Source organism: Suncus etruscus, chromosome 12 (genome assembly GCF_024139225.1).
Source record: "Suncus etruscus isolate mSunEtr1 chromosome 12, mSunEtr1.pri.cur, whole genome shotgun sequence".
NCBI classification, from domain to species: Eukaryota; Metazoa; Chordata; class Mammalia; order Eulipotyphla; family Soricidae; genus Suncus; species Suncus etruscus.
The window spans coordinates 88,752,541-88,779,509 of record NC_064859.1 but is presented as its reverse complement, the minus strand read 5'-3'; the positions used below and the strand labels follow the sequence as shown (position 1 = coordinate 88,779,509).

The window sequence follows — 26,969 nt, the reverse complement described above, 5'->3', positions numbered from 1 at the left end:
AAAGATTGGGCATGAAAATAATTATAGTAATTGGCATGGGGTTACTGGGTAATTTTAAAACTATCAATTTGAATTTCTAATGTCAGTTTTTTCTTGATTAGATTTTTCGTGAAGCTCGAAGAACAGTCCCTAGTATTGTGTACATGCCTCACATTGGTGATTGGTGGGAAGCAGTCAGTGAAACTGTGAGAGCAACCTTTCTCACCCTGCTACAAGATATACCATCTTTTTCACCTATATTTTTATTGTCTACCTCTGAAACCATGTATAGTGAACTGCCTGAAGAGGTAAGAGTTGGTTTTACAATTACTGTTTTTAAATGTTGTTTTGAAATGGTTAACCTTGTAAATTTGGCATTTAATTACAATTAAAAAAAAATCCAAAGTCATGGCCTGTCAAGATTCATGCGTTTATTGTCCCACTCATTCGCCATATGAGCTATTCCAGTTAAAGTTCTGGTTCAGGATTCTTTGTTTTTGATAAAAAACTCCTTGATTTTGTACTTTGTTTATGCAGTGTTTATACATTGAGGTATTTTATGCTTAGACTAGAACCCTCCTAAATATGTAATTTATACTAAGAAAGTGTGATCTGTATAATCTCACATTACAATTAGGCCTTCTTGTTATTCTTTATAGGTATTTTGGCAAGATTTAACCTTTAAGCTCTCTTAGCATCTTTTAAAATTTGAATATTACTGCTGTTTATAATTTTCAAATCTCATACATACTTTGGAGGTCAAACCAGCTTGATATTTAATAATTAGAATCAAAGGTAAATCAGTTATTTCTGAAAATTTGCTTGACAACTTACATAAATAAATCATTCTGTAAAATTGCCTTAATTTCTTGAGTTCCTGTGTCTTGAAGTAAATACCTAGAAATATTTTGACCAGTTGACAGTTCTTATGAATCAGGGGTCTCAAACTTAATTTACCTGGTGGCCGCAGGAGGCAAAGTCGGGGTGAGGCAGGGCCGCATAAGGGATTTCGCTTACCAAATATTTGCAATAAAAAATCACATTAGTAAGAAAAAAAAATCACATTAAACATTTGCATATCCCTGTTATGAATTACCTGATTTTTCATTCACTATCTGATATTATTGAAAGACCAATGACAAAAAAATCTGCATCCTAAATATTTTTGGGAAGAATCACCATTCATTAAGGGGGTAGTAAAATAGAGGTCCAGAGAGATAGTATAAGATAGTATAGGGGCCGGGTAGGTGGCGCTGGAGGTAAGGTGTCTGCCTTGCAAGCGCTAGCCAAGGAAGGACCGCGGTTCGATCCCCCGGCATCCCATATGGTCCCCCCAAGCCAGGGGCGATTTCTGAGCACATAGCCAGGAGTAACCCCTGAGCGTCAAACGGGTGTGGCCCAAAAACCAAAAAAAAAAAAAAAAAAGATAGTATAGAGCCATGATGACGAATGTATGGCACGCGTGTCAGCAGTGGCACATGAAGGCCTTGCAGCTGGCACGTGGGCAGGTCCGCAATTAATAAATTTATAAAAATTTATAAAGGGTTTTTAGATACTAAGATCTTGTTATTAAGGTTTAATTGATGTGCTTAGCACTTTGAGGAAATTCTTTGGTTCTGTGCGGCAGTTTAGGCACTCGGGCTCAAAAGGGTTAGCCATCACTAGTATAGAGGGTATAGAGTATAGATAGTATAGAGAGCCAGGGAGATAAAGGTTAGTTGCTTGCCTTGTATGCGACTAATGTGAGTTTAATTCCATATACCAGGAGTGATTCCTGAGCACAGAGCTAGGAGTAATCCTGAGCATCGCCAGGTGTGGTTCCAAAACAACAAAAATTAAATAAATTAAAAATCATATTTAAAAAAATATTTAAAAAATGAAGTTAAGTAGAATGTTCTCTTTGTTGTAAGAGTTGGAAAATCTAGAGGCTAATATTTTTGATCTTGGGTAAGTTATTTGAAGGCTCTGTTAAGAATAAAATAGGTAATGCAAAGAGAGGGAAGGAGGAGGGATGGAGGGTGGGAATAAATCTATTCTATAGGGGAGTGGTTGAAGTTTTGGATCAAACTTGGTGCCAGGAGATCATACCAGTGATAAACCACAAATTGGTCATAAGAAGCAAGGAAAGTGCCAATATTCTGGTACTAACTCTTAGGAAACAAACTCACTGATTGTTATAATGACTATTTGGGACTGAACTGTAGCATAGAGGATAGGGTGTTTGCCTTGCACACAGCCTACCTGGATTCAATCCTCGGTATCCCATATGGTCCCCTGAACCTGCCAGGAGTAACCCTAAGTACTGTTAGCTATGGCCCAAAGTCTAATAAACAAAACAAAATAACTGTTGCTAGTTCCCAGTTGTGGCCTAAAATCCAATAAACAAACAAGATAATGGTTACTAGTTCCCAGTGTTTATGGATATAGTTGCAATTTCTTTTCTCAAAATCCAGGTAAACAATGTATCTTAAAATCAATGTATCTTAAAACCAAAGGGGAAAAAAAAAAGGTGGAGATGGGCTTACTCCAGGCTTTATACTCAGGGATCACTTCTAGCAGTGCTTGGGGTACCTTTTAAGGTCCTGGTGCTGGGATTGAACCCTGATTGACCCCATGAACTGGCCAGTGACATTTCAGTGCTTGATCTGGGTGGCTCTATGGTGCTGAGAGCCACCAGAGTTACACTGAGTGATGCTCAGGAAGAGCTGTAGGGACCAGGGATAGAACATAGGGCCTTGTACAAGTCAGGCATGTGCCCTACCACTTTGAAGCCGTAGCCTTGAATCCTTATCCCTTTTATTTATTTGTTTGTTTGTTTGTTTTTGTTTTTTGTTTTTGACCACACCCGGTGGTGCTCAGGGGTTACTCCTGGCTGTCTGCTCAGAAATAGCTCCTGGCAGGCACGGGGGACCATATGGGACACTGGGATTCGAACCAACCACCTTTGGTCCTGGATCAGCTGCTTGCAAGGCAAACGCCATTGTGCTATCTCTCGGGCCCACCTTATCCCCCTTTTTTCCAGTTTGCAGGTTCCAATTTGTTGTGGGTTAGTAAACAAAACCACAAATTCTGCTCATTTAGAACATGCTCTATAAGTCTTACTATGTGCCAGGCACTGTTTTAACTATAAGAAATCCAATGAATAAGAAATGACCACTGTTCTCAAGGAGCTTGGTGTCTAGATGTGGAAAACAAACTTACTAGATGAAAATATAAAGTATTGGCAAATGTGGGTAATGCAAAAGTTAATTATAATGTATCTTGCAATGGAGATACCTCGGGGCCACAGTCTCACGTGAATAAAGGAGAGGTAGCCATCTGCAGCTGAAGGAATTATGGGCTCTGAGAACGACCAACTTAATTTTGGCTTGTGGATTTTGCATGTAAGACGTTATCATTATGGGACATTCTTGAGGGGACGGACGCATATGCTATCTACAACAAAGCCATAATTCTAAACATATATGGTTAAATAGAACTGAAATGGGCAGACCTCAGCAAGGAAAATCAGTATGAGGCAGTACACAGAGGAAGCATAAGAGAAGGCATTATTGGCACGTTCCAGCTCTCTATTTTACATTTTGTTTTCAACTCTTAGTAGGCAGTTATTATTCACCATTGTCTGCTGGCTCTCCTGAATACAATAATTTATGACAATTGGATTATACCTCTGTTTTCAGTCACTTCCTGTGGTTGAAGATTTTATTCAAATAGTCCTAGGACTAGGTTAACATTAACCTCATATAAATGTGCAATTAACATTGGAATGGTATTGGAAGTTTAGTAAATTATAATTTAAGGTAATCTGTATGTTTTTAATTCTCTGATATCTTATGTGTGTATGTACTTGTAGGTTAAATGTATCTTTAGAATACAATATGAAGAAGTCTTGTATATTCAAAGGCCTATTGAAGAAGACAGAAGAAAATTTTTCCAAGAATTAATTCTCCATCAGGCATCCATGGCTCCACCACGAAGGAAACACTCTGGTAAACTTGCAAAAGCCTTTAGGAAATTGGGGCAGACAGCTTATTAAATAATGCCTTTGCCTTAGAGTTGTTTGTTTTCTTTTTAATCTGTTTAATTTGGGTCACACTTGGAAGTGCTCAGGGATTACTTTTGGCTCTGTGCTCAGGGGATTAGATGGGGTGTTGAGGATTGATCCCATGACGCCAGGATTGACTATATGCAATCCAGGCACACCTACCCTCTGGTGTTCCCCCTTTAACCAAATGAAGTAAAGATAGAATTAGGGGTTCGCATGCATTCTTCAATCCTCTTGGTAGCATGGCTTGCATTGTTTCCAAGAAATGAGTTAATGCTATAGAAATTGCAAGGGAGTCCAAAGGGCCTCGCTCCTCCTGTGGCTCGGTCTTATTTCTGTGACATTAAATAAAAACGAATTAGGGGTTCTCATGTATATTTACATTAAATATATTAAAATATATTAACTACATTGGGAAGAGGCAGTTTTGATCCTTAGACGTAGGAGATTGTGAAGTATAGACTCATTGTTAATACTTTACTGATAGTTTGTTAATGAATAATTACTTCAGTCTGGTAAATTTCACTTTCTGAAACTCAAAATAGCCAAAGAAAAAGTCCAATTCAGATCTTTCAGTGCTCTGATACCTTCAGTGCCTCCTAGAACATGAACTATCAAATTCTGAGCACCAAATATTGTGCTAATTACTTTGAGGCCAGAATAGCATTAGTGGCTTAAGGTCTGATTAGATTTTGTCTCTTATGATTCATTTATTGATTTATCAAGTACTTGTTTAAGGGCCGGAGAGAGAGCATGGAGGTAGAGTGTTTGCCTTGCGTGCAGAAGGACGGTGGTTCTAATCCTGGCATCCCATATTGTTCCCCCCAAGTCTGCCAGGGGCAATTTCTCAGCATAGAGCCAGAAGGAACCCTGAGTGCTGTTGGGTGTGACCCAAAATCAAAAACAAAACAAAAAAAAAAAACTTGTTTAGAACCTGAGCTCCTTTGTGAGTTTTTTGTTTGTTTGCTTGTTTTGGTGGGAAGTTCACACCCAGCAGTGCTTAGGGGTCATTCCTGGCTCTACATTCAGGAATCACTTAGAGGACCATATGGATGCGGTATATTGAACCTGGGACTGGCCGAGTGAAAGGCAAATGCTCTACCCACTGTACTCTCTCTCCAACCCTCATGTTTGATAGTTATTTAAAGAACTAGAATACATTGCCATTGGGTGCCGGCGAGGTGGCGCTAGAGGTAAGGTGTCTGCCTTGTAAGCGCTAGCCAAGGAAGGACCGCGGTTCGATTCCCCGCGTCCCATATGGTCCCCCCAAGCCAGGGGCAATTTCTGAACGCTTAGCCAGGAGTAACCCCTGAGCATCAAACGGGTGTGGCCTGAAAAACCAAAAAAAAAAAAAAAAAAAAAAAAAAAAAGAATACATTGCCATTTGACAAGTTAAATAGGTTTTATATGTAACACCCTTGTGGGGGTTTGGGGGCCCTTTCAGGCTACACTCAGTGCGTGTTCCAGTTTTAATTATTAGGCTTGGTGCTTACAGTGTCCTATTTAATCTCTGATCAAATATATAACTTTGTCCTGTATTTTCCACCTCTTCTGCTTCAGAATGATTTTTTTTATATTTTCTGCTTTTGGGGGGCCTGAGAGGTAGTGCAGTGGGGTAGAGTGCTTGCCTTACACTTAACCCAACTCATGTTCAACTCCTATTACCCCATGCGGCCCCCTGAGAACCACCTGAGTGTGGGAGCCCGGAATAAACTCACTGCCAGTTTGGGACCCCCCAAATCAAAATAAAAATAGATAAAATAAATTCCTATTCTTTTTTATTCCTGTAGGACCTTTCACTATTTGTATAATAATACTAGAAATAGATTATTAATAGTATTATTATAGGGGCCGGGCGGGTGGCACTAGAGGTAAGGTGCCTGCCTTACCTGCGCTAGCCTAGACGGACCGTGGTTCGATCCCCCCGGCGTCCATATGGTCCCCAAGCCAGAGCGACTTCTGAGCACATAGCCAGAGTAAACCCCGAGCGACACTGGGTGTGCCCAAAAAACCAAAAAAAAAAAAAAAGATTATTATTATTATTTTTCTAAAATAAGAATTTGTGTGTGTGTGTTTATACAATGGGAAGGATTAAAGATTATTTTAGCTGTCTATTTTACTTTTTTTGATTTGGAGACAAACCTCTTTCAGAGAATCTTTTTGGGTGTGTTTGGGATTTGGAGGGGAAGAAGCACACTGAACAGTATGTAGGGCTTACTCCTGACTGGACAGGGATCACTCCTATGGTGGGGGCATAGGATGCTAGGGAGATCACAAGGACTTAATCTGCTGGAATATCTCTCTGGCCCTTGAGAAGCTATTTAAAAATTTTTCTAAACAAATGCATATTTGTTATGAATTGTAAATAAGCACTACTTTATAATTAGGTCACTTAAAATTTTATTTGGTCTCTATTATAAAGAAGTTCTTTTTTTATTGTGAGTTATTTTATAAAATGAAGATATTTTTCCCCTCGTGTACTTCTAATTTTTATTCAAAATTTTACTTACTTGATTTTCATAGTTCACATATATTTCTTTTCTTAAAAAGAGGTTTTTGAGGGACCGGCGCTGTGGCGCTAGAGGTAAGGTATCTGCCTTGTCAGCGATAGCCTAGGACGGACCGAGGTTCAATCCCCTGGCCTTCCATATGGTGCCCCAAGCCAGGAGAGACTTCTGAGTGCATAGCCAGGAGTAACCCCTGAGCATTACTGGGTGTGGCCCAACCCCCCCCAAAAGATAAAAAAAATTGATTAAAAAAAAAGAGATTTTTGATAAAATATAAGGAATGTAATTGAAGTTTTGGACTGTGCTGGTCTCTGAACATTTTCTTCTTTTTTCTTTAGCTCTTTGTGCTATGGAAGTGCTTCCTCTTGCACTACCTTCTCCCCCCCGTCAGTTATCAGAATCAGAAAAAAATCGGATGGAGGACCAAGAGGAAAATACTTTAAGAGAGCTTCGGTTGTTTCTCAGGGATGTAACCAAGAGGCTGGCCACAGACAAACGCTTTAACATCTTCAGCAAACCGGTGGATATTGAAGAGGTCTTGTTTCAGTAGTGTGCAAACAGTGAAGTTGAACTGGCTAAAAGAAAAAAAAAATATTGACATCTTTTTTTGGAAGGAAAAAAAAAAATCAAAGGCATGGATGAATATTACCCCTAGCCTGTAAAATTTAAATCCATGTGATAAATACTTGATGTCATCAGCAAACACTTGATGACTTTTGAATGAAATTAGTGACCAATTTGTACATGTCCTCTTAATTAACATTGACCTTTGTGATCTCTTACTGTTCATTTAGTAAGAGGATTAAAAATTACTCTCGTGAAATGTCCATACTAGACTATTTTTATTCCAGGATAAATATTCTTCTTTCAAAAAATTCTATTGGTACTAATCAATTGATACCAACATGGGTTGGCATTTTTCAAAATTTTTTTGTATATCCTAGTTGATAGAACTGACGAAGAAACTTGAAATTTCCTTTGTCTTTTATATTTGGAAATGCTTATATGATAGCAGTCCTTTTAGAAGCTAAGCATAGTCTATGCAGCTAAAATTACTTTTTCTCCAAAGATTTTTTTTCTCTGCTCCCAGTGGAAAATTTCTTAATTTCTATGTGTATTGTTTTGTGTCCTTGTGGGAGCATGGTTTGTGATGATGAGAAAAGAAATTTTCCATTTGGAATTTATTTAACAGCAAGAGGGCATTTTTGGTTCTTTTTTTTTTTTTATCCTGGGATAATGTAGTATGTGGATGAACATAAAGCATTCTTTGCTGGCCACCTTCATACAAAGTTCAGACTCCATGTTTGAACAACATTGATGTTTTTAGTTTGACATTTTATTTTTAAAAAAGTTTTTAACCATGAGATGATTCAGATTTTAATGTTGTGTCCTTGTTGTGGAATCTGTACTTTTGGATCCAACCAGATTCCTTTGGAATCATTACTTCCATGTTTATATCACCTGGCAAATCTAAAAATATTTGTACCGCCTCCTACCTTTTTAGAGTATAAGGGTTTTGCATATTTATCTACAATACATAGTTTTATTCATTTCATTCTTTTGGTGGGGTGTTGGGTCACACCAGGCTGTGCTCAGGCTGGCTCCACGCTCAGAAATCACTCCTGGCAGGCTGGGGATCATATGGGATGCTGGGATTCAAACCACTAATCTTCTGCATGCAAGGCAAATGCCTTACATCCATGCTATCTCTCCAGATCCCCCATTTCATTCTTTTAATGACTTTGCAAGTTCTTTATTATTTTTCTTGTCTTGTAACCTAGGGAAACTATGACTCTTTAGCAAATTAAAATATATAAGCTTCTATTCTTTACATCACGGCTACCTTATATTCCCCCCAACATACACTGGAGTAATGAGTTGGATAATTTACTTTTTCAGTTAACTATTAAATTGTATTTCCAATTGGATATGAGGCTCTGAAAGTTTTAAAATAAGGATTTTCCTCTGATCAGCCTCTCATACTGGAAATAAATCAGTTTTGATTTTTCCTGGAAAGATTATTTTTCTTTCTAACCAGAGAAATAATCAGATTCTAAATGCATCTGTGTAAAACAAAACAAAAGACAAAAACTTTTATCAATTATGGTAAGGCAGTATGGAAGGAGCTAAATAAACAGTTGATTTGGTCAAATAAAACTTTTCAGATTGTTTTCTCCTGTGTTCTCAGTTTCATTCTGCTACTGGTTCTTTGCTCTTAAAATTGGAAACAGGAGTCTTAGAGAAGGATAAAGAGAAAGAAAAAGCTATTAGATAACTTAAAGCAGCAGTTCATATTTAAATAATGAGAACTAAGTGCTTGCTTTGCTCACCAGAGGCTTGGTTTTGTTCCCTGGCACTTTCTGGTCCTCTGAGCACTAAACTGGGAGTAGCTCCCAAGCACTACTGGGTGTGGCCCCAGAATAAATAAAAATAGTGATTTGTGAATTGTCTAAGGACTTAACAGATTTTAAAACAGACTGCAGGGCGAAAAAGACGTTTAGAAAAGAAACTGACTTTACAATTAAGTACAAATGTGGGCTGGAAAGAGAATTAGGAGTTATGTAGCCAACCAATTTTGATTCTGTCCTTGGTACCACATGTGGTCCCTAAGCACTACTGCCAGGAGTGACCCTTGACAGAGTCAGTAATAAGCTCTCAGCACTGCTAGGTTTCTTCCCTTTTCCCCTAAAACTAAGCATGATATAAAATATAAATATTTTAATATAAATATGCAATTGTTAGGCAGATCATGTCTGGCTGGCATTATCTCCCAGAAAGTGAATACATGCAACAAAATTCATTTTTACTTGTAAATTTGCTTAGATTTAAGAATGAATCCAGAGAGCCAGAGAGATAGCATGGAGGTAGGGAGTTTGCCTTGCAATCAGAAGGACGGTGGTTCAAATCCCAGCATCCCATATGGTACCTGAGCCTGCCAGGAACGATCTCTGAGTGTAGAGCCAGGAGTAACCCCTGAGCGCTGCCTGGTGTGACCGAAAAACAACAACAACAAAAAAGAATGAATCTATTTTTTTCTAGTCATGAGAGCTGTAGGGTTTTGTTTATTTTTTGGCCATACTTGGCAACACTCAGGGGTAGCTCCTCCTGGAAGTGTTCAAGAGACCTGATGAGATGCCAGGGGATGAACTCAGGTTGTCTGCAAGACAATATTAGAATATATTTCTGTACAATCACTCCAGCCCCCAAAGCAGTAACTTCTTTTTATTAATTTTTTTATTGTACACCTGACTCAAAAAGTTTGTAATGAATCCAAAGGAGCAGAAACACTTTCCATGAAATGATTCACCCTAGAAAATGGAAAAGTGATGTTATAATTTGTCTCATATTCTTAAGCAACTTCCATAATAAAAGAACAATATCATTTTCTCTTTTCAAAACTTTTTTTGAGGAATTATTTATTGATGTGTATTAGATGCTTTTGCCCACACAGTTTTCTTAATTATGTCCAAAGGATTAAAAAAAGAAAGCTGACATAATTGGTTCCTGTTTCAAGCTAACATTCCAAAATTAATTTAGATATGTTGAAACTGAATATTTTCATGGAAAAAAATAACACTATAATATCAATAGCATAAATTGTATCCTTATTTAATTTGTCCTGTTTTATCCTTTTGTATAATTATTTCTTCTGTATCTACATTTAATTTCTAAATAACTAAATTTTATGTTTCTATGAACTTTGTAAATCATGAAAATATCCTGTTGCTTTAGGTTTCAGATTATCTTGAAGTAATCAAAGAACCAATGGATTTATCAACAGTAATAACTAAAATTGATAAACATAATTATCTGACTGCTAAGGATTTCCTGAATGATATTGACCTCATCTGTAGCAATGCTTTGGAGTATAATCCAGATAAGGATCCAGGAGGTAAGGAAACAATGAACACAGTTCTCTTTGCTAATCATTGATCATTGGGAGACTAGTTTGAACAGTATGCCATGCCTGCTGTTCACATAACGGAATTAATTTTAATGATATATCACATTATCGATGGACTAACACTATTACTAAATTTATGAATTTGTTTATTAAACAGTGTTTCTGAGTAAGAATTTTATTATTCTAGGTGTATGTACTTAGTTTTTAATAATTTTAGGTTTTAAGAGGGACCCAAGAGATAGTCCAGCAGTGTTTTCCTTGCACTCAGCCCATCCAATTTCAATCCTTGGCATCCCATATGGTCCCCGAGCACTGTTGCTGAGAGCAGAGCCTGGAGTAAACCCTGAGCATCACTGGGTGTGGCCCCAAAACTAGGGTGGGTGGAAGAGTTTAATGAAACTTCACTTTTTATTCTTAGATTCTTTTTTTTTTTCAGTTAATGACAAAAAGCTGATAGATTGAGATTTTAATTGAAAATCTGTTTAGTTACAATGTGTTTGGATAAACACTGAGAATCTTTAATTTGTTGGAACTCAAGATAAATTTACATATAAAATGAGCCTAAATTTACATTTAGGGAGAATGTTATCTGTTTTATACTTCAGGGCCTCATAAACATTCTCCATTTGAGGCCACCTTCACCTTTTTTTTTTTTTTTTTTTTTTGGTTTTGGTTTTTGGGCCACACCCGGCGGTGCTCAGGGGTTACTCCTGGCTGTCTGCTCAGAAATAGCTCCTGGCAGGCACGGGGGACCATATGGGACACCGGGATTCGAACCAACCACATTTGGTCTTGGATCGGCTGCTTGCAAGGCAAACGCCGCTGTGCTATCTCTCCGGGCCTATTTTAATTATTTTTAAAAATTTGTGCTTATTAAAACACCATGGTTGTTATTTGTAATAGAATTATTTCAAGTATGCAGTGTTCCTACACTAGTGCGTGCCACCACCAGTGTGACCATCCCTTCACCAATGTCCCTAGTTTCCCCACTACTAACTACCACCAGCCTGTCCCTCAACAGACGCAAGACAAATTTATTTCATATTACCTGCCCTGTTAAAACTTAGATATATGTCAGATGGCAGTTATCAGAAAAAAAACAGTAAAAGTCAATTTGTAATGATTACGGCATGATATTAACTTACGCAAATTAAAATTACTTACTACAGTACTATATATTGCTTACTCTTTTTTTTATTTAAGCAACGATTTATTTATTTTTTTAATATAATTTTTATTTTGATCATAGTGGCTTACATATTATTGACAATAATATTTTAGGTACATATTTACACAAAATCAGGGGGGATTCCCATCACCAAGTTGTCCTCCCTACACCTCCATTTTTGTCCTACCTCCCATTTCCTCTTCCCTTACCCCCAGGGCGGCTAGAATATGTGGTCCCCTCTGTATCTAACCTACTACTTAGTAGTCTTGCACCTGTTTGGTCTTGATACCTCCCTTATTTCCCCCTCTAACTGGAGGCAGGACTAGCTAGTTCAAGTTGCGTGGTTTTGCCTGAAAAAGAGAAAATAAATAAACTGGGGTATATTGCTTACTCTTATTTACAGAGATGAGTTTTCTACTTTAAACTTTTTTTTTTATGGGACAAGAGAGATAGCACAGTGGTTAGGCACTTACCTTGCACACGGCTGACCCAAGATGAATGAGTGGTTTGAATTCTGCCATCCCATATGGTCCCCTGAGCCTGCCAGAAGCAATTACCGAGTGAAGAGCCAGGAGTGACCCCTGAGTGCCGCCAGGTGTGACCCCCTCCCCCAAAATAAAAGTTTTCTTTATATTCTCTACTCCTTATGTAGTCATGTTATTAGGTATCAAGCTTATTTGTGTTTTGGAGACACAATTTGACTTAAATGTACAGAGATAATTGTTAGTCTTTACTAAGAACATATTTATTGTTCTTTTTTCAGTGAGGGGGAGAGGGTTTTTTGCCACAATTGGCGGTGCGCAGGATTTACTTCTTGCTCTGTGCTCAGGGATCATTCCTGGTGGGTCTTGGGGGGAAACCATATGAGATGCCAGGGATTGAACCTGGGTTGCCTGCATACAAGGCAAACGCCCTACCCTCTGTATTGGCCCTCATATCTAATTATGGTTATTATAATTGATTGTTAAGTTTAGAGGTGGTAATTATGAATTTTGTCTTAAGGTGGCAGCAGATGATTATAATACAGTTTTATAGCATCTACGTTAGACTTATATCAACAATGTGAGTGGAGCATAGCAGAGGATACTGCATGGAGATGTGTAAAATTAGGAAGGTCTGACCTTTTAGGTAGAAGGAAGTAGTGGTCAAGGTTTTGTTTTTTTGTTTTTATAAATTTGGGCTGGAGACAAATAAGCACAGATGGTAAGGCTATTGCCTTGCGTGAACCTCACCCAGTTTCAATCCCCAGCATCCCATATGGTCCCTGAGCCTACCTAGAGTGATTTTTGAGTGTGCAACCAGAGGTGAACCCTAAGCGCTGCCAGCTGTGGCCCCCCCCAAAAAAATACAAAAAAAATTTTTTTTTAAAGTTTGAGCTAATTAAATGCTTATAGCCTGCTTGGTGAGAGTTCTGCAGATAAATAAATGTCATTTATGTTTTCTATCCTTGGAAGATTTCAAGTAAGGACTTCAGGTTAATGGTGTAGATCTAAGAACCAATAAATGGTTTAGAATATATTATTGTAGGGCCCGGAGAGAGCACAGCGGCGTTTGCCTTGCAAGCAGCCGATCCAGGACCAAAGGTGGTTGGTTCCAATCCCGGTGTCCCATATGGTCCCCGTGCCTGCCAGGAGCTATTTCTGAGCAGACAGCCAGGAATAACCCCTGAGCACCGCCGGATGTGACCCAAAAACCAAAAAAAAAAAAAAAAAAAAAAAGAATATATTATTGTAGAAAATATGTTTTTGAACAGAGATCGTTAAGGGAATGGAGGTTGGAAAGCCAAGTAAGAATTAATTGTAGGGCCGAGGGATAGTACAACAGGGAGTACCTTTGCACATGGGTTTGATCCCTGGCATCCTATATAGGCCAGGTGAGGTTCCTGAGCTCAGATCCAGGAATAACCCCTGAGCTGGATGTGGCCTAGTCCCCCCCCACCCCCCCCATAGTGGGGAAAGTGTTAATTTTAATGGTTACACAGATTGAATGACCACCTAATTTTCATTTGGGCACATAGGAATCTGAAAAGTGGACCAGAAGAAGAATAGGTTATGGGCAGGTTGTTAAATTTAGTCTAGATGTGTTAGTGGGAGTTACCTTTGGCATATAGTTAGTTATACATAGTATATACAGTTGTTCTGAGAAGGCTCCAGAAGTATCAGCCTGGACCAGACTACCAAGGAAGGTTCAGCAGACATTTTCTTTTGCCAGTAGCCATTACTTTTTTTTTTTTTTTTTTTTTTTTTTTTTGGTTTTTGGGTCACACCCGGCGGTGCTCAGGGGTTACTCCTGGCTGTCTGCTCAGAAATAGCTCCTGGCAGGCACAGGGGACCATGTGGGACACCGGGATTCGAACCAACCACCTTTGGTCCTGGATCGACTGCTTGCAAGGCAAACGCCGCTGTGCTATCTCTCTGGGCCCAACCATTACTTTCTACTGAGGACAACTGTAGATGGTATTATCTTCAATTTATAGAATGAATAGGAGCTTATATAGAATGAGCAAGTTTATTCTATTCTTGTTTACTTCCACACATGCTGTGTGACACAAGTGAATACATTGAAATTTGTCTTAATTTTTTTGTGGTTTTTATCTGTTTGCTTAATTTTAAAAACTAACGTGTGTTTTGGCTGTCCTGGTGTTATTTTGAAGTTTTATATATTTGAGGGATTTGATATCTTAAAGTATGAGATAAAGCAAAAGTGATAAACATAGTTTTTCTTCTCATACAATGTAAAAAGCAAAGATTTCAAGTTTGGAGTTTGTGAGCAGCCATATTTGAAATCGTGTACATGTATACTTTTTCATGTTTATCATGTGCTTATAGGATCTAAGTTGTCTCCCTTGCTCCCTGCCCCAAATAACCAGGATCCTGATGGTTATCACGTCTAGTTTTATTATTCTGTAAATTTGAATGCTGTTCTGAGATAAGATTAAGGGTCAGGCCCCAGAGTATAGTGAGGAGAAGGAAAGAAACTGAGTGGGGAAGGAGAAACACAAATATGAAAGGATGGGGGCCAGGGGCTAAGTAGTCTCGGGTGCATTGGTAGAATTAAAAAAAGAATGGAACTAAATAGCCAAACCAAAGTCAACTACAATGGAATCAAGAGACCCAGTCTTTATCTAAACTTAAAATGGGCCTGTTATACTGGCAGGCTGGGGGCCAGAGGGGTTGGTATGGGATGCACTTGCGGAACGTTGGTGGAGGAAGGTTGACACTGGTGGTGGGATTGGTGATGGTGGTGGGATTCCTTGTATGTCTGGAACCCAGCTTATAAAGGACTTTATAAATCACAATGGTTTCCATAAAATATAATAAAATTAAAAAAAAATTAAGGGCCAGGGAGAAGGCTCAAAGGGCTGGAGCAATGCTTCACATGTCATAGGCCTGGGTTCAATTTCTGGCACCATACAATCCCTCAAGTACCATGCATTGCAAGGCTCTAGCCTCACAGGGAATAACCAGATATGACTGCACCCCACTTCTCATGATTAAAAAGATTTACATAAATATAAGCAAATGGTGTTTGTCTTTCATCAAAATCTAATGTTTTTAGCACAGATTCCTTCAGTTAAGTAGAAAATTTGGGTTTGTATTGGTATAGGGGTCTTTGGCTATACTCTATGGAGTCAGAGCTGATTCCACCTCTATGCTTTTAGGCGTTTCTCCCAGTGTGCTTGGAGGGCTACCAGGGATAAAGCAGGCAATTTTCATGAAAATATTTTTGGGGGGTCAGGGAGCACACCTGGCAGTACTCAGGCTCTACTCCTGACTTTTGATTTCTACTGGCAGGCTTGTGAGATGCTGGAGATGGAACCCAGGTCAGCCACAGGAAAGGCAAGCACCTTAGTTGCTGTGGAATTCTTTTTTTTGTTTGTTTTGTTTTGTTTTTGGGCCTCACCCGGTAATGCTTAAGGGTTACTCCTAGCTATGTGCTCAGAAGTTACTCCTGCCTTGGGGGACCATATGGGAACTCGGGGGATCAAACCATGGTCCGGCCTAGGCTAGCGCCGGCAAGACTTACCACTCCGAGCCACTGCTCCAGCCCCCTTGTGGAATTCTTGGGGTGGGGAGAGGAGGGAGAGACTTGTTTAATTTTTAATCCTCTGCCATCCCTCCTCTCCTTTAATTGGGGTAGACTATAGGTAAGATGCACTGTTTTAAAAAGACAGAGAGTTTGAAAGATAATAAAGATAAACTGCAAGTTTATTCTGTCATGCGAGTTTATCTTCTTGGCCACTGCTGGAAGTTATTCTGACCACAGCTAGATGTGCCCCTAAACAACCCCTCCCCCTGCACACAAAGAGAAAGACCATAGAATTTTTTGGGGGGTACTTCTTTCTTTGGATTGTTACACAGCTTTGTTGTTGTTTTTGGGTCACATCTGCCAGTGTTCAAGGATTACTTCAGCACTGGGGACCATATGAAATGCTGGGATTTGAACCACCATCTGTTCTGGATTGGTTGCATGCAAGACAGACACCCTACTGCTGTGCTATCTCTCTGACCCCCTGTTACACAGCTTTTATGGTTTGATTATTAAAGACTACTTAAAATATGTGAGGAAAACATTTGTTTTTTGGCAAAGATGGTACAACAGGAACTACATTTAAATATACTTTTATATAAAATAGAGAAAAGTCCTAAGCTAGATATTTGGGAAAAAAACAAGATATATGTGAACAGGATATAATAAAGCAAAAGGATATAAGAAAGCAAAAGAAAGTAATTCCCCTAAATGATAAACTAACATGCTGATCACTGAAGTTGCTTGGACACTGGTTGCCAGACTGGCACAAGGAAAATGAAGCCAAGCAGAGTTGGGAGAAGTCCTTGCATTGAAGAAACAGCTGAGAATCAGAAGGCAGGGCACTGAGAGGAAGAATGCTGAGTCAAGTGAGCACTCCTGAGATCTTCCGAGGATCTCTGTGTCTATGTGACAGAACTACCTGAGGTCAGAGAAGAGGACTGAACCTTGAAGCTCTGACAGGGCAAGCAATAGACAAATAATTAAAGCTAACAAACTAGCAAGACTAGTAAAAAAGGTCTACTGTCAATCCAAAAATAGCGACAAAAGGCGGCAAAAATGAGCAGAGAACACATAGGACTACCAACAGTGATCCCTAAGCAGAGTCAGGAGTAAGCCCTAAGCATTGCCAGATACGGGCCCCCAAATAAATTCTATTTTAAAAATAGTCTAGGGGCCAGAAAGATAGTACAGCAAGTAAGGTGCTTGCCTCACAGGCTACCAACCTGGGTTTGATCTCCAGCACTGAGCCAGGAGTAATCTCTGAGCCAAGTGTGCAAACAAGCAAACCAAAAGAGTCAAAACCAGAGTATAGCAAACTAAAATTAGACTATCAAAATGCTTGCCTAGTTATGTAAATGGAAGTTTTTGTTTGGTTTTCTCTTATGAGGGCACAGCCACACTCTTTGTGTATTTATTATCCACAGCTGCCTATATGTTACAAAGGCAGCTTTTTAAGTACTTACTAAGAATGCATTAATTCCACAGCCAGAGATCATACTTTCTTGCCCAGTGAAGAGAAGGTTGTTAAATATTCCAAACAAAGCATATTTTTCAGAAACACATTCATAGATTAATACACTATGAACTGTGTTAGTGAGATCTTTAACTATCAAGATATAGATAGGTTAAAATAAGATTCCATATGGATCTCAATCCAAAGAAAACGGAAATGACTGGAATAGAAATAGCAAATACCAAAGAAAACTACTTGGGATGATTATTCCATAATCAAGTAGCTAGAACAATTTGAAACATTTTTTTCTCTGATAGAACTTCTAAATTCTTGAAGCAAAACTGACAGAACTCTAAAGATAAAAGAAAACTTTAGGGGCTGGAGAGATAGCATGGAAGTAAGGCATTTGCCTTGCATGCAGAAGGTTATTGGTTCAAATCGCAGTGTCCCATATGGTCCCTCGAGCCTGCCAGGAGTGATTTCTGAGCACAGAGCCAGGAGTAACCCCTGAGCGCTGCTGGGTGTGGCTCAAAAAAGAAAAAAGAAAAGTTTAAAAGAACTCTCTCAAAACTACACTCATAGAATATTTGATTCAGTTCTATCTACTATTTGACCTAAGTGATATTCATAGATTATTTCCCCCAATGATGGCATTGATAAGCATTCTTTTATTTTCCCCAGGAGCTGGGAGGGCATATTTGAGCCACTCCTAGCTGTGCACAAGGCTGATTCCTGTCTCTAGGCTTAATTAAGGATCATCCCTGCCAGGCCTTGAGCTACCATATTGGGACCCAGGCACCGAACTTAAGTCAGCTGCGTGCAAGGAAAGTGCCCTGCCCATTGTACTGTCTTAATTCATTCCTCAGTAACACGTGGTTTCCTGAGTGCCTCTGAGCGTGGTCCTGAGGAGGAAAGCACAGCCTCTATGATCCAAATAGTCATATCACAGGAATTGGTTCCCATATCCCCTGACAGATATTACTTGGGGAGCACCATCAAAAATAGTTTACATATATGTTATATATGTAACATGTAAAATATATATATAATCCATTATGCTTTACCTGCTCTACGTGTTGTCTTCAAGCCTTTCTTTGGTGGGGGCCACACACCTGATGGTTCTCAGGGGTTACTTGACTCTGCATTCTTGAATCACTCCTGGCAGTACACGAGCAATGTCAGGGAACAAATCTGGGCCTACCTCATGCAAAGCAAGTGCTTTATTCCCTATACTATTGCTCTGACTGTGTACTGAGTTCTTTCCTGACTCGCCCAGTCTGAATACTGATAGTCATTGGGGGGGGGGGGTGCGGGGGTTGGGTCACACCTGGTCGCACTCAGGGGTTACTCCTGGTTCTTCTCTCAGAAATCGCTCCTGGCAGGCTCAGGCAACCACATGGGATGTCGGGATTCGAACCACCATCTGTACTAAATTGGCGGCATGCAAGGCAAACACCCTGCCACTGTGCAATCTCTCCGGCCCCCCTATAGCCATTTAAAAAAATTTATTTTAAAATCTTGCTATTCAGAGGGTATTTTTTTTTTTTTTTGAGTTGGGGAAAGTGGGGATAATTTGTTTATGTTTGTATAAGAGATAATTTAGGTGCCTCTTTGCCTATCCAAAAGACTCATTGATAGCAGAGAGCAGTTGTGTTCCCTACTGTGTAGCTATCACCATACATGAACTCTGATGTCTATTCACTGGTGAATATAGCTGTCTGTTCACTAATTGCTGAGAGAAAATGGTATTGGAAGAAAATTTAACAGTTATTGCCTTTGAGTGCTCTACGCTTGTTTTTGTACAATTTCCACCATGAACTATTCATGACTTTATAATTAGAGGCATTATAAATAAAACATTTCTATTATTATTCACTCTGTCCTTTACCTATAGATGAAGCATTATTTTATAAAAATAACAAGATCTTCTGATCTTGATCTGATCTAAGGCTGCTCTTTATAAATATGTGTAAGGCAAAGATTTCTTTTAGTGCTCATTTCAGTTACAGCTTACCTAGAAGTGTGTTTATGCCTCTCCTAGATGTACTGTAATTCTCATACCAACTTATCCTAAGTTATAGCTATAGGTTATAAGTTATAGGTTATACCTATAACTTAGGATCCTAATGTAGTCCCTTCCTATCTCATTGTTTGGGGGTTCAGAGTCCCAGACCTGAGGAAGTGGTGCTACTTGGGCTCTGCATTGCTGGGGACAGCATGGACATCCTGATGATACGCGTGGGTCTCCAGAGCCACTCTTGGTTGTGGTGCTGGTGATTAACTTGGAGTCATGCATATGCACAGCATGTGCCCCTTGCCCCCTGTGCTTTTACCCTGACCCTTCGCTGCTTTTTTAATAGGTCAACCTTTTATAGAATATATTATATTTTTCAGCACAGTTTTGACAGGTTTTGACTTATAGTGAAATTATATAAGATTTTCTGAATTGTCACTATCCATCCCTGGGAGCTCTCTCGCTGGGATTTCTATCAAAAAATCTTCTAAATCTTGGGGCCGGAGTGGTGGTGCAAGCGGCAGGGCATTTGCCTTGCACTTGGAATGCTAACCTAGGATGGACCACAGTTCGATCCCCTGGCGCCCCAAGACAGGAGAGATTTTTGCACGCATAACCAGGAATAACCCCTGAGCGTCACTTGATGTGGCCCAAAAACCAAAAACCAAACCAAAACAAAACAAAACAAAAAAACTTCTAAATTTTTTTAAAATGTTTTATTTTGTTTGTTTGTTTTGAAAATTATACTTTTGTCCCCCCATATATAAGGTGAAACCTTACATTGGAAGTAATGTTCATTGATTGGTTTAGCTCATTAAAGTTCTAAAAGAACAATTTTTATAAAATTAATAGTTTGTTTGAGTAGCTTATCATATTTATTTTCCAATGACTTTAATCAACTTGTTTTTAACCTGCAAATGGTTTTTTTTTTTTTTTTGCTTTTGCTTTTGCTTTTCGGGCCACACCTGGCAGTGCTCATAGGTTACTCCTGGCTTGGCACTCAGAAATTACTCCTGCCAGTCTTGAGAAACCAAATGGGATACCGGTGATTGAACAGTGAACCTCATCAAGGCAAACATACCGGTGATTGAACCAGTGAACCTCATGCAAGGCAAACACCCTACCTGCTGTGCTCTCGCTTCAGTGCCCCCCCCCAGGTCTTTTAATTTTTATTTATTTGTAATTTGGAGGCTTAAAAAATTTTTTTTTACGTAAGCCATAGTTACAGGGTTGTTTATAATAGTTTTTTTTTTCACAGATAAAATTCATGATTAAGTTAAGACTTATAATTTACAATATTTTTTAAGGAATAACATTTTTTATGGATGCTGTTAATCTGTTTCATTTGTATCTATAATGTATGTATGCTGACTTTCTTAACAGATAAAATAATTAGACACAGGGCTTGTACCCTGAAAGACACTGCACATGCTATTATTGCGGCTGAATTGGATCCAGAATTTAATAAACTCTGTGAAGAAATTAAGGAAGCAAGAATAAAAAGAGGTAAGTTATAGTAAGGAACTTTTCTTCTGAAGTCTCAGTTGTGAATGTCATTGAATGGTGTTTCTTCAGGGTTGCTGATGTAATGAAAATAATATTTTAGATTATACACTTCATTTCTAAGATCTCTGTGTTAGAAAATTTCTTTTTTTTTTTTTTTTTTTTTGGTTTTTGGGCCACACCCGTTTGACGCTCAGGGGTTACTCCTGGCTATGTGCTCAGAAATCGCCCCTGGCTTGGGGGGGACCATATGGGACGCCGGGGGATCGAACCGCGGTCCTTCCTTGGCTAGCGCTTGCAAGGCAGACACCTTACCTCCAGCGCCACCTACCCGGCCCCAGAAAATTTCTTAAAGATATTTTAAAACTTAGCTCTGTGGACGTTTTAGTGTGATATAGTACAAATCATTGAGAAGTGCTTCACTTTGACATTTCTCTGGTTGGAATATATCTTCATTAATTGTTTATCTATTCTGAGAGTTTGGATAGTTATTTGAATGCTGATTTTATTTAAGTATTTGGATACCTGAAGAGGCTTTAATTTTTACCAGTTTATGTTTAACTGTTGGTACTTAAAAATAATTTAGAAATACTCTTAACAGCATCGTTGACATTAGGGACAGTTTTTGTTATAAACAGAATTAACTTAAGTTTTGCTTATTCAATATGTATGTTCTTGAGGAATTCACACTTCAGTAGGAGAGATCGAAATATAAAATTGAATGCAGATGAATTTGTGCATGAATAGAGATGTATTAATAGCACAGAAGAGAGGACGTAGCATTTTGATCAAAACTTGGGGTATTTCCTCTATGAGTAGGGAAAGGAAGGCAGTGTTAGAGGAAAGAAGATGCTTAGAAAAATGACAGCAGGTATAAAAGCAAACGATAATAGGCAAAATGGCACTGAGGCATGAAAAACATGTGTTAGCAAGACTGCCAACTTATACGCCTAATGGTTTACAGAATGGTGGAAAAACCACTCACAAGGTGAGCTAGTTCCAGGATGTTAAAATTCTAAAGTTTCGTTGTTTTGTTTTGTTGTTGTTGTTGTTTTATGCTGTTTGTAGTCACACCTGACAGTGCTCAGGATTTACTCTTAACTTTGAACTCAGGAATCACACTTCCTTTTTTTTTTTAAGTTTTGTTTTTTTGGGCTACACCCTTTCGAGGCTCAGGGATTACTCCTGGCTATGCACTCAGAAATTGCCCCTGGCTTGGGGGACCACATGGGGGACACTAGGGGATTGAACCGTGGTTTATCCTAGGTTAGCGCTTGCAAGGCAGACGCCTTACCTCTAGTGCCACCTCTCCGGCCCCAAGGATCACACTTCTTGGGTAGGATACCATATAGGGTGCCAGGGATTGAACTTGCAGCTGCTGTATGCAAAGCAAAGGCCCTGCCTGCTGTACGATCTCTTTGGTCCCTGAAGCACTTTTTCTTTCCCTTTTTTTGGTGGGGTGGGGGGTGTTGAGGAGGATGACTCCTGTATGGATGCTCAAGAGGATTGTGACCCCATTGACAATTCTTTGCTAACTGGGCGGCAATTCAGTATAAGGGCTGAGGATTGCACTGACAGATTCTCAGGGATGCTTGTGGTGCCTGGAATCAAACCCACATTAGGCATATGTTGGATATGAGACTTAACCATTGTATTATCCCACCCTCTGTTTTTTTTTTTTTTTTTTTTGTAGAATTTCTTCACATTCCTATGAGCTTGAATTTAATTGTGTTTTACATTGTATATATCTATTACCCTACATTAGCTTAGACCTAATAACTGTTTTTCTGAGAATAAGATAGAAAGGCTGCATTTTAGTTTTTTAAATGTCTTTATTTTAAATCAATACTAAGACTTGAGAACTATAGCTGTAGTCAGGAGGAATCATTGAATGATTTTAAGCAATGAGATGAATTTGTCATATTGCTCTAGCAGCAGGAAATGCAAGGTTTCAATATGACAGGCTAGGGAGATGAGAGACCAATTAATAAGCTTTTGGAGCCAATTTGGATAAACAGTTTGACAGTTTTAACAAATATAACATACCATCTGACCCAGTGATTCTACTCCTAAGAATGTAACCAAGAGAAGTGAAAATATGTGCCTATATAATGACTTGGATGTGACTGTTCCTAGCAATATAACTCATATGAGCTAAAAACGGGAAACAGCCCAAAAGTCTATCAATTGGTGAATGGGAACACAAGCAGGATATATCCTTATAATGGCAACCCAATCTGTGATAATAAGGAATGAAGCTATGGTACCTGGAAAAGCATGCAGGAATTTTAGAAATATTTTGCCAAGTATAAGAAGTCAATCACAAAAAACCACATGTTTTTTCATTCCATTTATATGATATGCTCACAAAAGGCAAGTCTATGGAGACAGTCGTTGCTGTGAGGGCAGTTATTTTAAAATTATAGTAATGTCACTGCCCTAAATTGATTAAAAACCACAGGGAGTTAGAAAGATAGTGTGAGGCCTTAGTAAAGTGCTTGTCTTACATGTGATCAACCTCAGTTCCATCCCCACTATTGCATGGTCATTTGAGCACTGCCAAGGTATACCCACCCCTCATTGAATGGTATTTTACAGCAAGTGATTTTTTTTTTATCTAGTTTCCTTTCCATCTTAAAAAAGATTCTATTTTCATCTGAATTACAGATTGTCCAAGTATAATTAATGACTTTAAATTTCAGTTTTGCAAATTGAATCTAGAAACTGTTAGGGTTAAGGGGAAGCTATGGAGTAGTTAAGGATTTAATGCTTAGAGTGGGGAATAAAGATAAGATTAATATAAAATATGTAGCTGTAGGAGTAGGGACACTGTGAAGAAACGAGTCAAAATTAGGTACCATATAATTGACTTGATGACTTTGATTTTTGGGGGGGTTCACACCCAGTAGTGCTCAGGTGTTATTCCTGCCTCCACTCTCAGAAATCGCTCCTGGCAGGCTCGGGGGACCATATGGGATGCCGGGATTTGAACCAATGACCTTCTGCATGAAAGGCAAATTCCTTACCTCCATGCTATCTCTCCGGCCCAATGACTGATATTAATACCACTGACACAGGTGGAAAATATATAAGGACAAGCAGGATTTTTTTTTTTTTCTGGGAAAGATAAACCCATTAATTTCCATTTGACCTATCTGCAGGATGTTCAGTAAAAGATATCAAATAGGGGGGTTGGAGAGATAGCATGAAAGTAGGGTATTTGCCTTGCATGCAGAAGGATGGTGGTTCAAATCCCGGCATCCCATATGGTTCCCCAGCCTGCCTGGAGCGATTTCTGAGCAAAAAGCCAGGAGTAACCCCTGAGCTCTGCTGGGTGTGACCTAAAAACAAACAAAAAGATATCAAATAGTTTGGGTCATAAGCTTAAGAGAGGTTTAGATTAAAGATATAATTTGGGGGATTATATCAATTATTTAAGCAGAAGGCATGACTAATTTCTCCGTGGTAGAAGGTCTATAGTGGAGGGAGAAGGAAATGGATTTTAGAAACAGAACTGAGAAACATCAACTTTTCTTGGCCTCACTGAAGAAAGAAAGCTGGTGCTGAAAATTGAGACAGAACAGTTGCTCTTATGAAGATCAATGCAGGAAAACCAAACTTAATGCAGTGGGACAGGATGATGGAGACAGATGGAAACTGTTCACATGAATGGGCTAAGTAGCCCAGAAAACATGTATTACATTCTTAAGCTGACAGAAATCATGAATTTTAGTCAGGGTATAATCTTATTACCTCACAGTCATAAAAATGTGAAATGTATCCCTTTGCAAATTAAATGAATAAACATAGGGCTCCCTTAGGAATTAAATATAAGCATGGCCTGCTGACTCTTGTTTTTATATTTTTTTTTATCTAGTTTCTTTCCCATCTTAAGACAAAAGATAGTATTTTTATCCAAATTACAGATTGTCCAAGTATAATTAATGACTTTAAATTTCAGTTCTGGATTTTAGGCATTTATTTTTTAACCTTGTTGGTTTATGTAGCTGGGAATATTCAAATAGGTATTGCTTATCTTCTGCTTGCAGGCTTATCGGTAACAGCAGAACAAATAAATCCTCACGGGACTGGAGCCCGAAAGACAGAAACTAGAGTTGAAGAGGCATTTCGGCACAAACAAAGAAATCCAATGGATGCCTGGCACAACTCTGCAAGTAAATGTGCATGTGAGTATCTGATCTAACAGTATTAGCGAGTGTGGCAGTAGCTGCAGATTTGTTGGGCGTTGGGTTCATAAACCAGAATGGGGCTGTTTTGCTGTTTTTCCTCCCTCTTTCAGAAGCAGAAAGCAGAATCAGAAGTGTCCTCCTTTCATCCTATTTGTTCTTTTTCTATCCCCATACTGTATCTGTTGTTGTAACAGAACTGAAATTGAACACTTTCAGATTTGAGCTTTGGTTTTTGAGTAAGGTCTTAAGCCAATAGGCTTTTTACTCATTCATTGGTACCTCCAACCCCAAATCCTTACTGAGTACTATTGTGGGTGGTTCTTTTCGCTTTTGTTTTTGGGCCACAGCCAAGCAATACTGTGTTCAGGGTCACTCCAGCGGCGCTCAGTGGACCATGCATGCTGGGGCTTGAACCTGGCTTTATCCTTTTAAAGCCTTTTCACAGCCAATTAAGCTGTATCTCTCCTGCCCAGGGTATTCTCTTGATGGTATGTGTAGAAACTTAGGACAGTGGCTCATTGACAGTAGGGAGTTGATTTTTATCTGAGAGTACTTTGTGCTCAGTTTGAAAAAATACATGCCTGTATCTAATTGACTTATTTGAGGTATACTTACAAAGAGAAAACTAAATGTTGCAGTTTTCCTTTATATGTGTGTGTGTGTGTGTGTGTGTGTGTGTGTGTGTGTGTGTGTGTGTGTGTGTGTGTGTGTGTGTGTCTATCATGTAGTCTTTATGTTTCACTGAAGATAGCCATCCTTGGGACACACATGGTGTGGCATAAAGGTGGTAAGAATGCTTCAGCTGTCAGTAATAATCGGCGAGAATACATTTTTATAACTGACATTGTACGCAAAAGAAACATACCATCCTTATTGGTTTAAGCTTGTTCCCTTTCTGATAATGTTATATGTTTATATATTAAAATTTTAATTTATCTATCTAAAATTTTGAAGCATTTATTTAATGGTACACTGAGCTTCATAGGATAGATCAAAGGTAATTGACCTTTTATAAAACTCAAATTGTGACCCGGATTATGTAACACAGCAGTATTTTTTTTTAATTAAATTACTGTGAGATAAGAGTTACAAAGTTAGTGATAGTTAAGCTTTGGTTATACAATGGTCCCACTGGTGATCATTTTCCACCACCAATTTCCTCAGTTACTCTCCCTTTTCTGCCCCCCTCAGTCTGCCTCTATAGCAGGCATCTCTCTTTCTTTCTCTCTTCTCTTGTTCCTTTCTCTCTCTCTCTCTCTCTCTCTCTCTCTCTCTCTCTCTCTCTCTCTCTCTCTCTCTCTCTCTCTCTCTCTCTCTCTCTCCTCTCCCTCTCTCCCCTCCTCTCTCTCTCTCCTCTCCCTCTCTCCCCTCCTCCCTCTCTCTCTCTTCTCCCTCTCTCCCTCCCTGCCTCCTACTCTTCCTCCTTTCCTTCCTCTCTCCCTCCCCCCTCACTTTTTTTTTTCTTTTAGGCACTGTGGTTTACAATACTATGACTAAAGGGGGGTATCATACATATCACTTCTTACAATTCCCAGTTCTTATTAAAAGTGATTATTTCCAGTTATTATTGTCATAGTGTGGTCCCTTCTGTGTCTTAACTTTACTTGTTCTCACCTCATCCCTATTGACTTTAGGTATTGTTGTCATACAAGTTATTGTTTTATTTAATATTCCTCAAATGAGCACTCTATTTTAAACCTTGAAATTATTTTTTATTCTTACACCCGATCCAAATATTTACCAACGAAAATACATTGAATATTGACCTTAAGTACTTAGAGTTCTTTTCAAGAAAAATGAATTTATTTTTTCTTCTTTATATTCAAGGCCAGGGCCCCACCAGTCTGCCCAGGGTTGGCCTGAGGCTGTGCTTCTGATCAAGCCCTGTGCTACTGGAGACACCAGGCCACCCAGGTTGCTGATCGCCTCCAGGGCTATCCTGAGCAATGCTTTGGGGATGGACCATCTGGTACCAGAAATAGAATCTGGACTGGGCACGTGCTAAGCATGTACCCTAATTGCTCTGCTGTCTCCTGACCCTAAACATTTTTATTCTTATCTGTAAATGAGGTTTGTTTTTCTTTACCAGCAGAGGGCACGTGTAGCTAGGTAATTATATGTGTCTGTTTTTATATTAACTTACTTAAATCATACAACTAAAAGCCCCAGAGGGA

At 39.0% G+C, this 26,969-nt stretch overlaps 1 protein-coding gene and 1 non-coding gene across 2 annotated transcripts in view; both read left to right on the top strand.

Annotated features, from left to right (window-relative positions):
• The window catches only part of ATAD2B (ATPase family AAA domain containing 2B), a 150,623-nt gene that overhangs the window by 105,989 nt on the left and 17,665 nt on the right, over positions 1–26,969 (top strand). Inside the window, exons 19-24 of the mRNA XM_049784505.1 lie at positions 102–287; positions 3,833–3,968; positions 6,870–7,066; positions 10,264–10,423; positions 20,486–20,608; positions 24,655–24,792. Of these exons, the coding sequence (XP_049640462.1) occupies positions 102–287; positions 3,833–3,968; positions 6,870–7,066; positions 10,264–10,423; positions 20,486–20,608; positions 24,655–24,792 (940 nt within the window). The remainder of the gene's footprint in view (positions 1–101; positions 288–3,832; positions 3,969–6,869; positions 7,067–10,263; positions 10,424–20,485; positions 20,609–24,654; positions 24,793–26,969) is intronic.
• LOC126025379 (small nucleolar RNA SNORA14) lies at positions 4,241–4,370 on the top strand. The gene has a single exon (XR_007501385.1). It is a non-coding gene; the product is annotated as a small nucleolar RNA SNORA14 (small nucleolar RNA).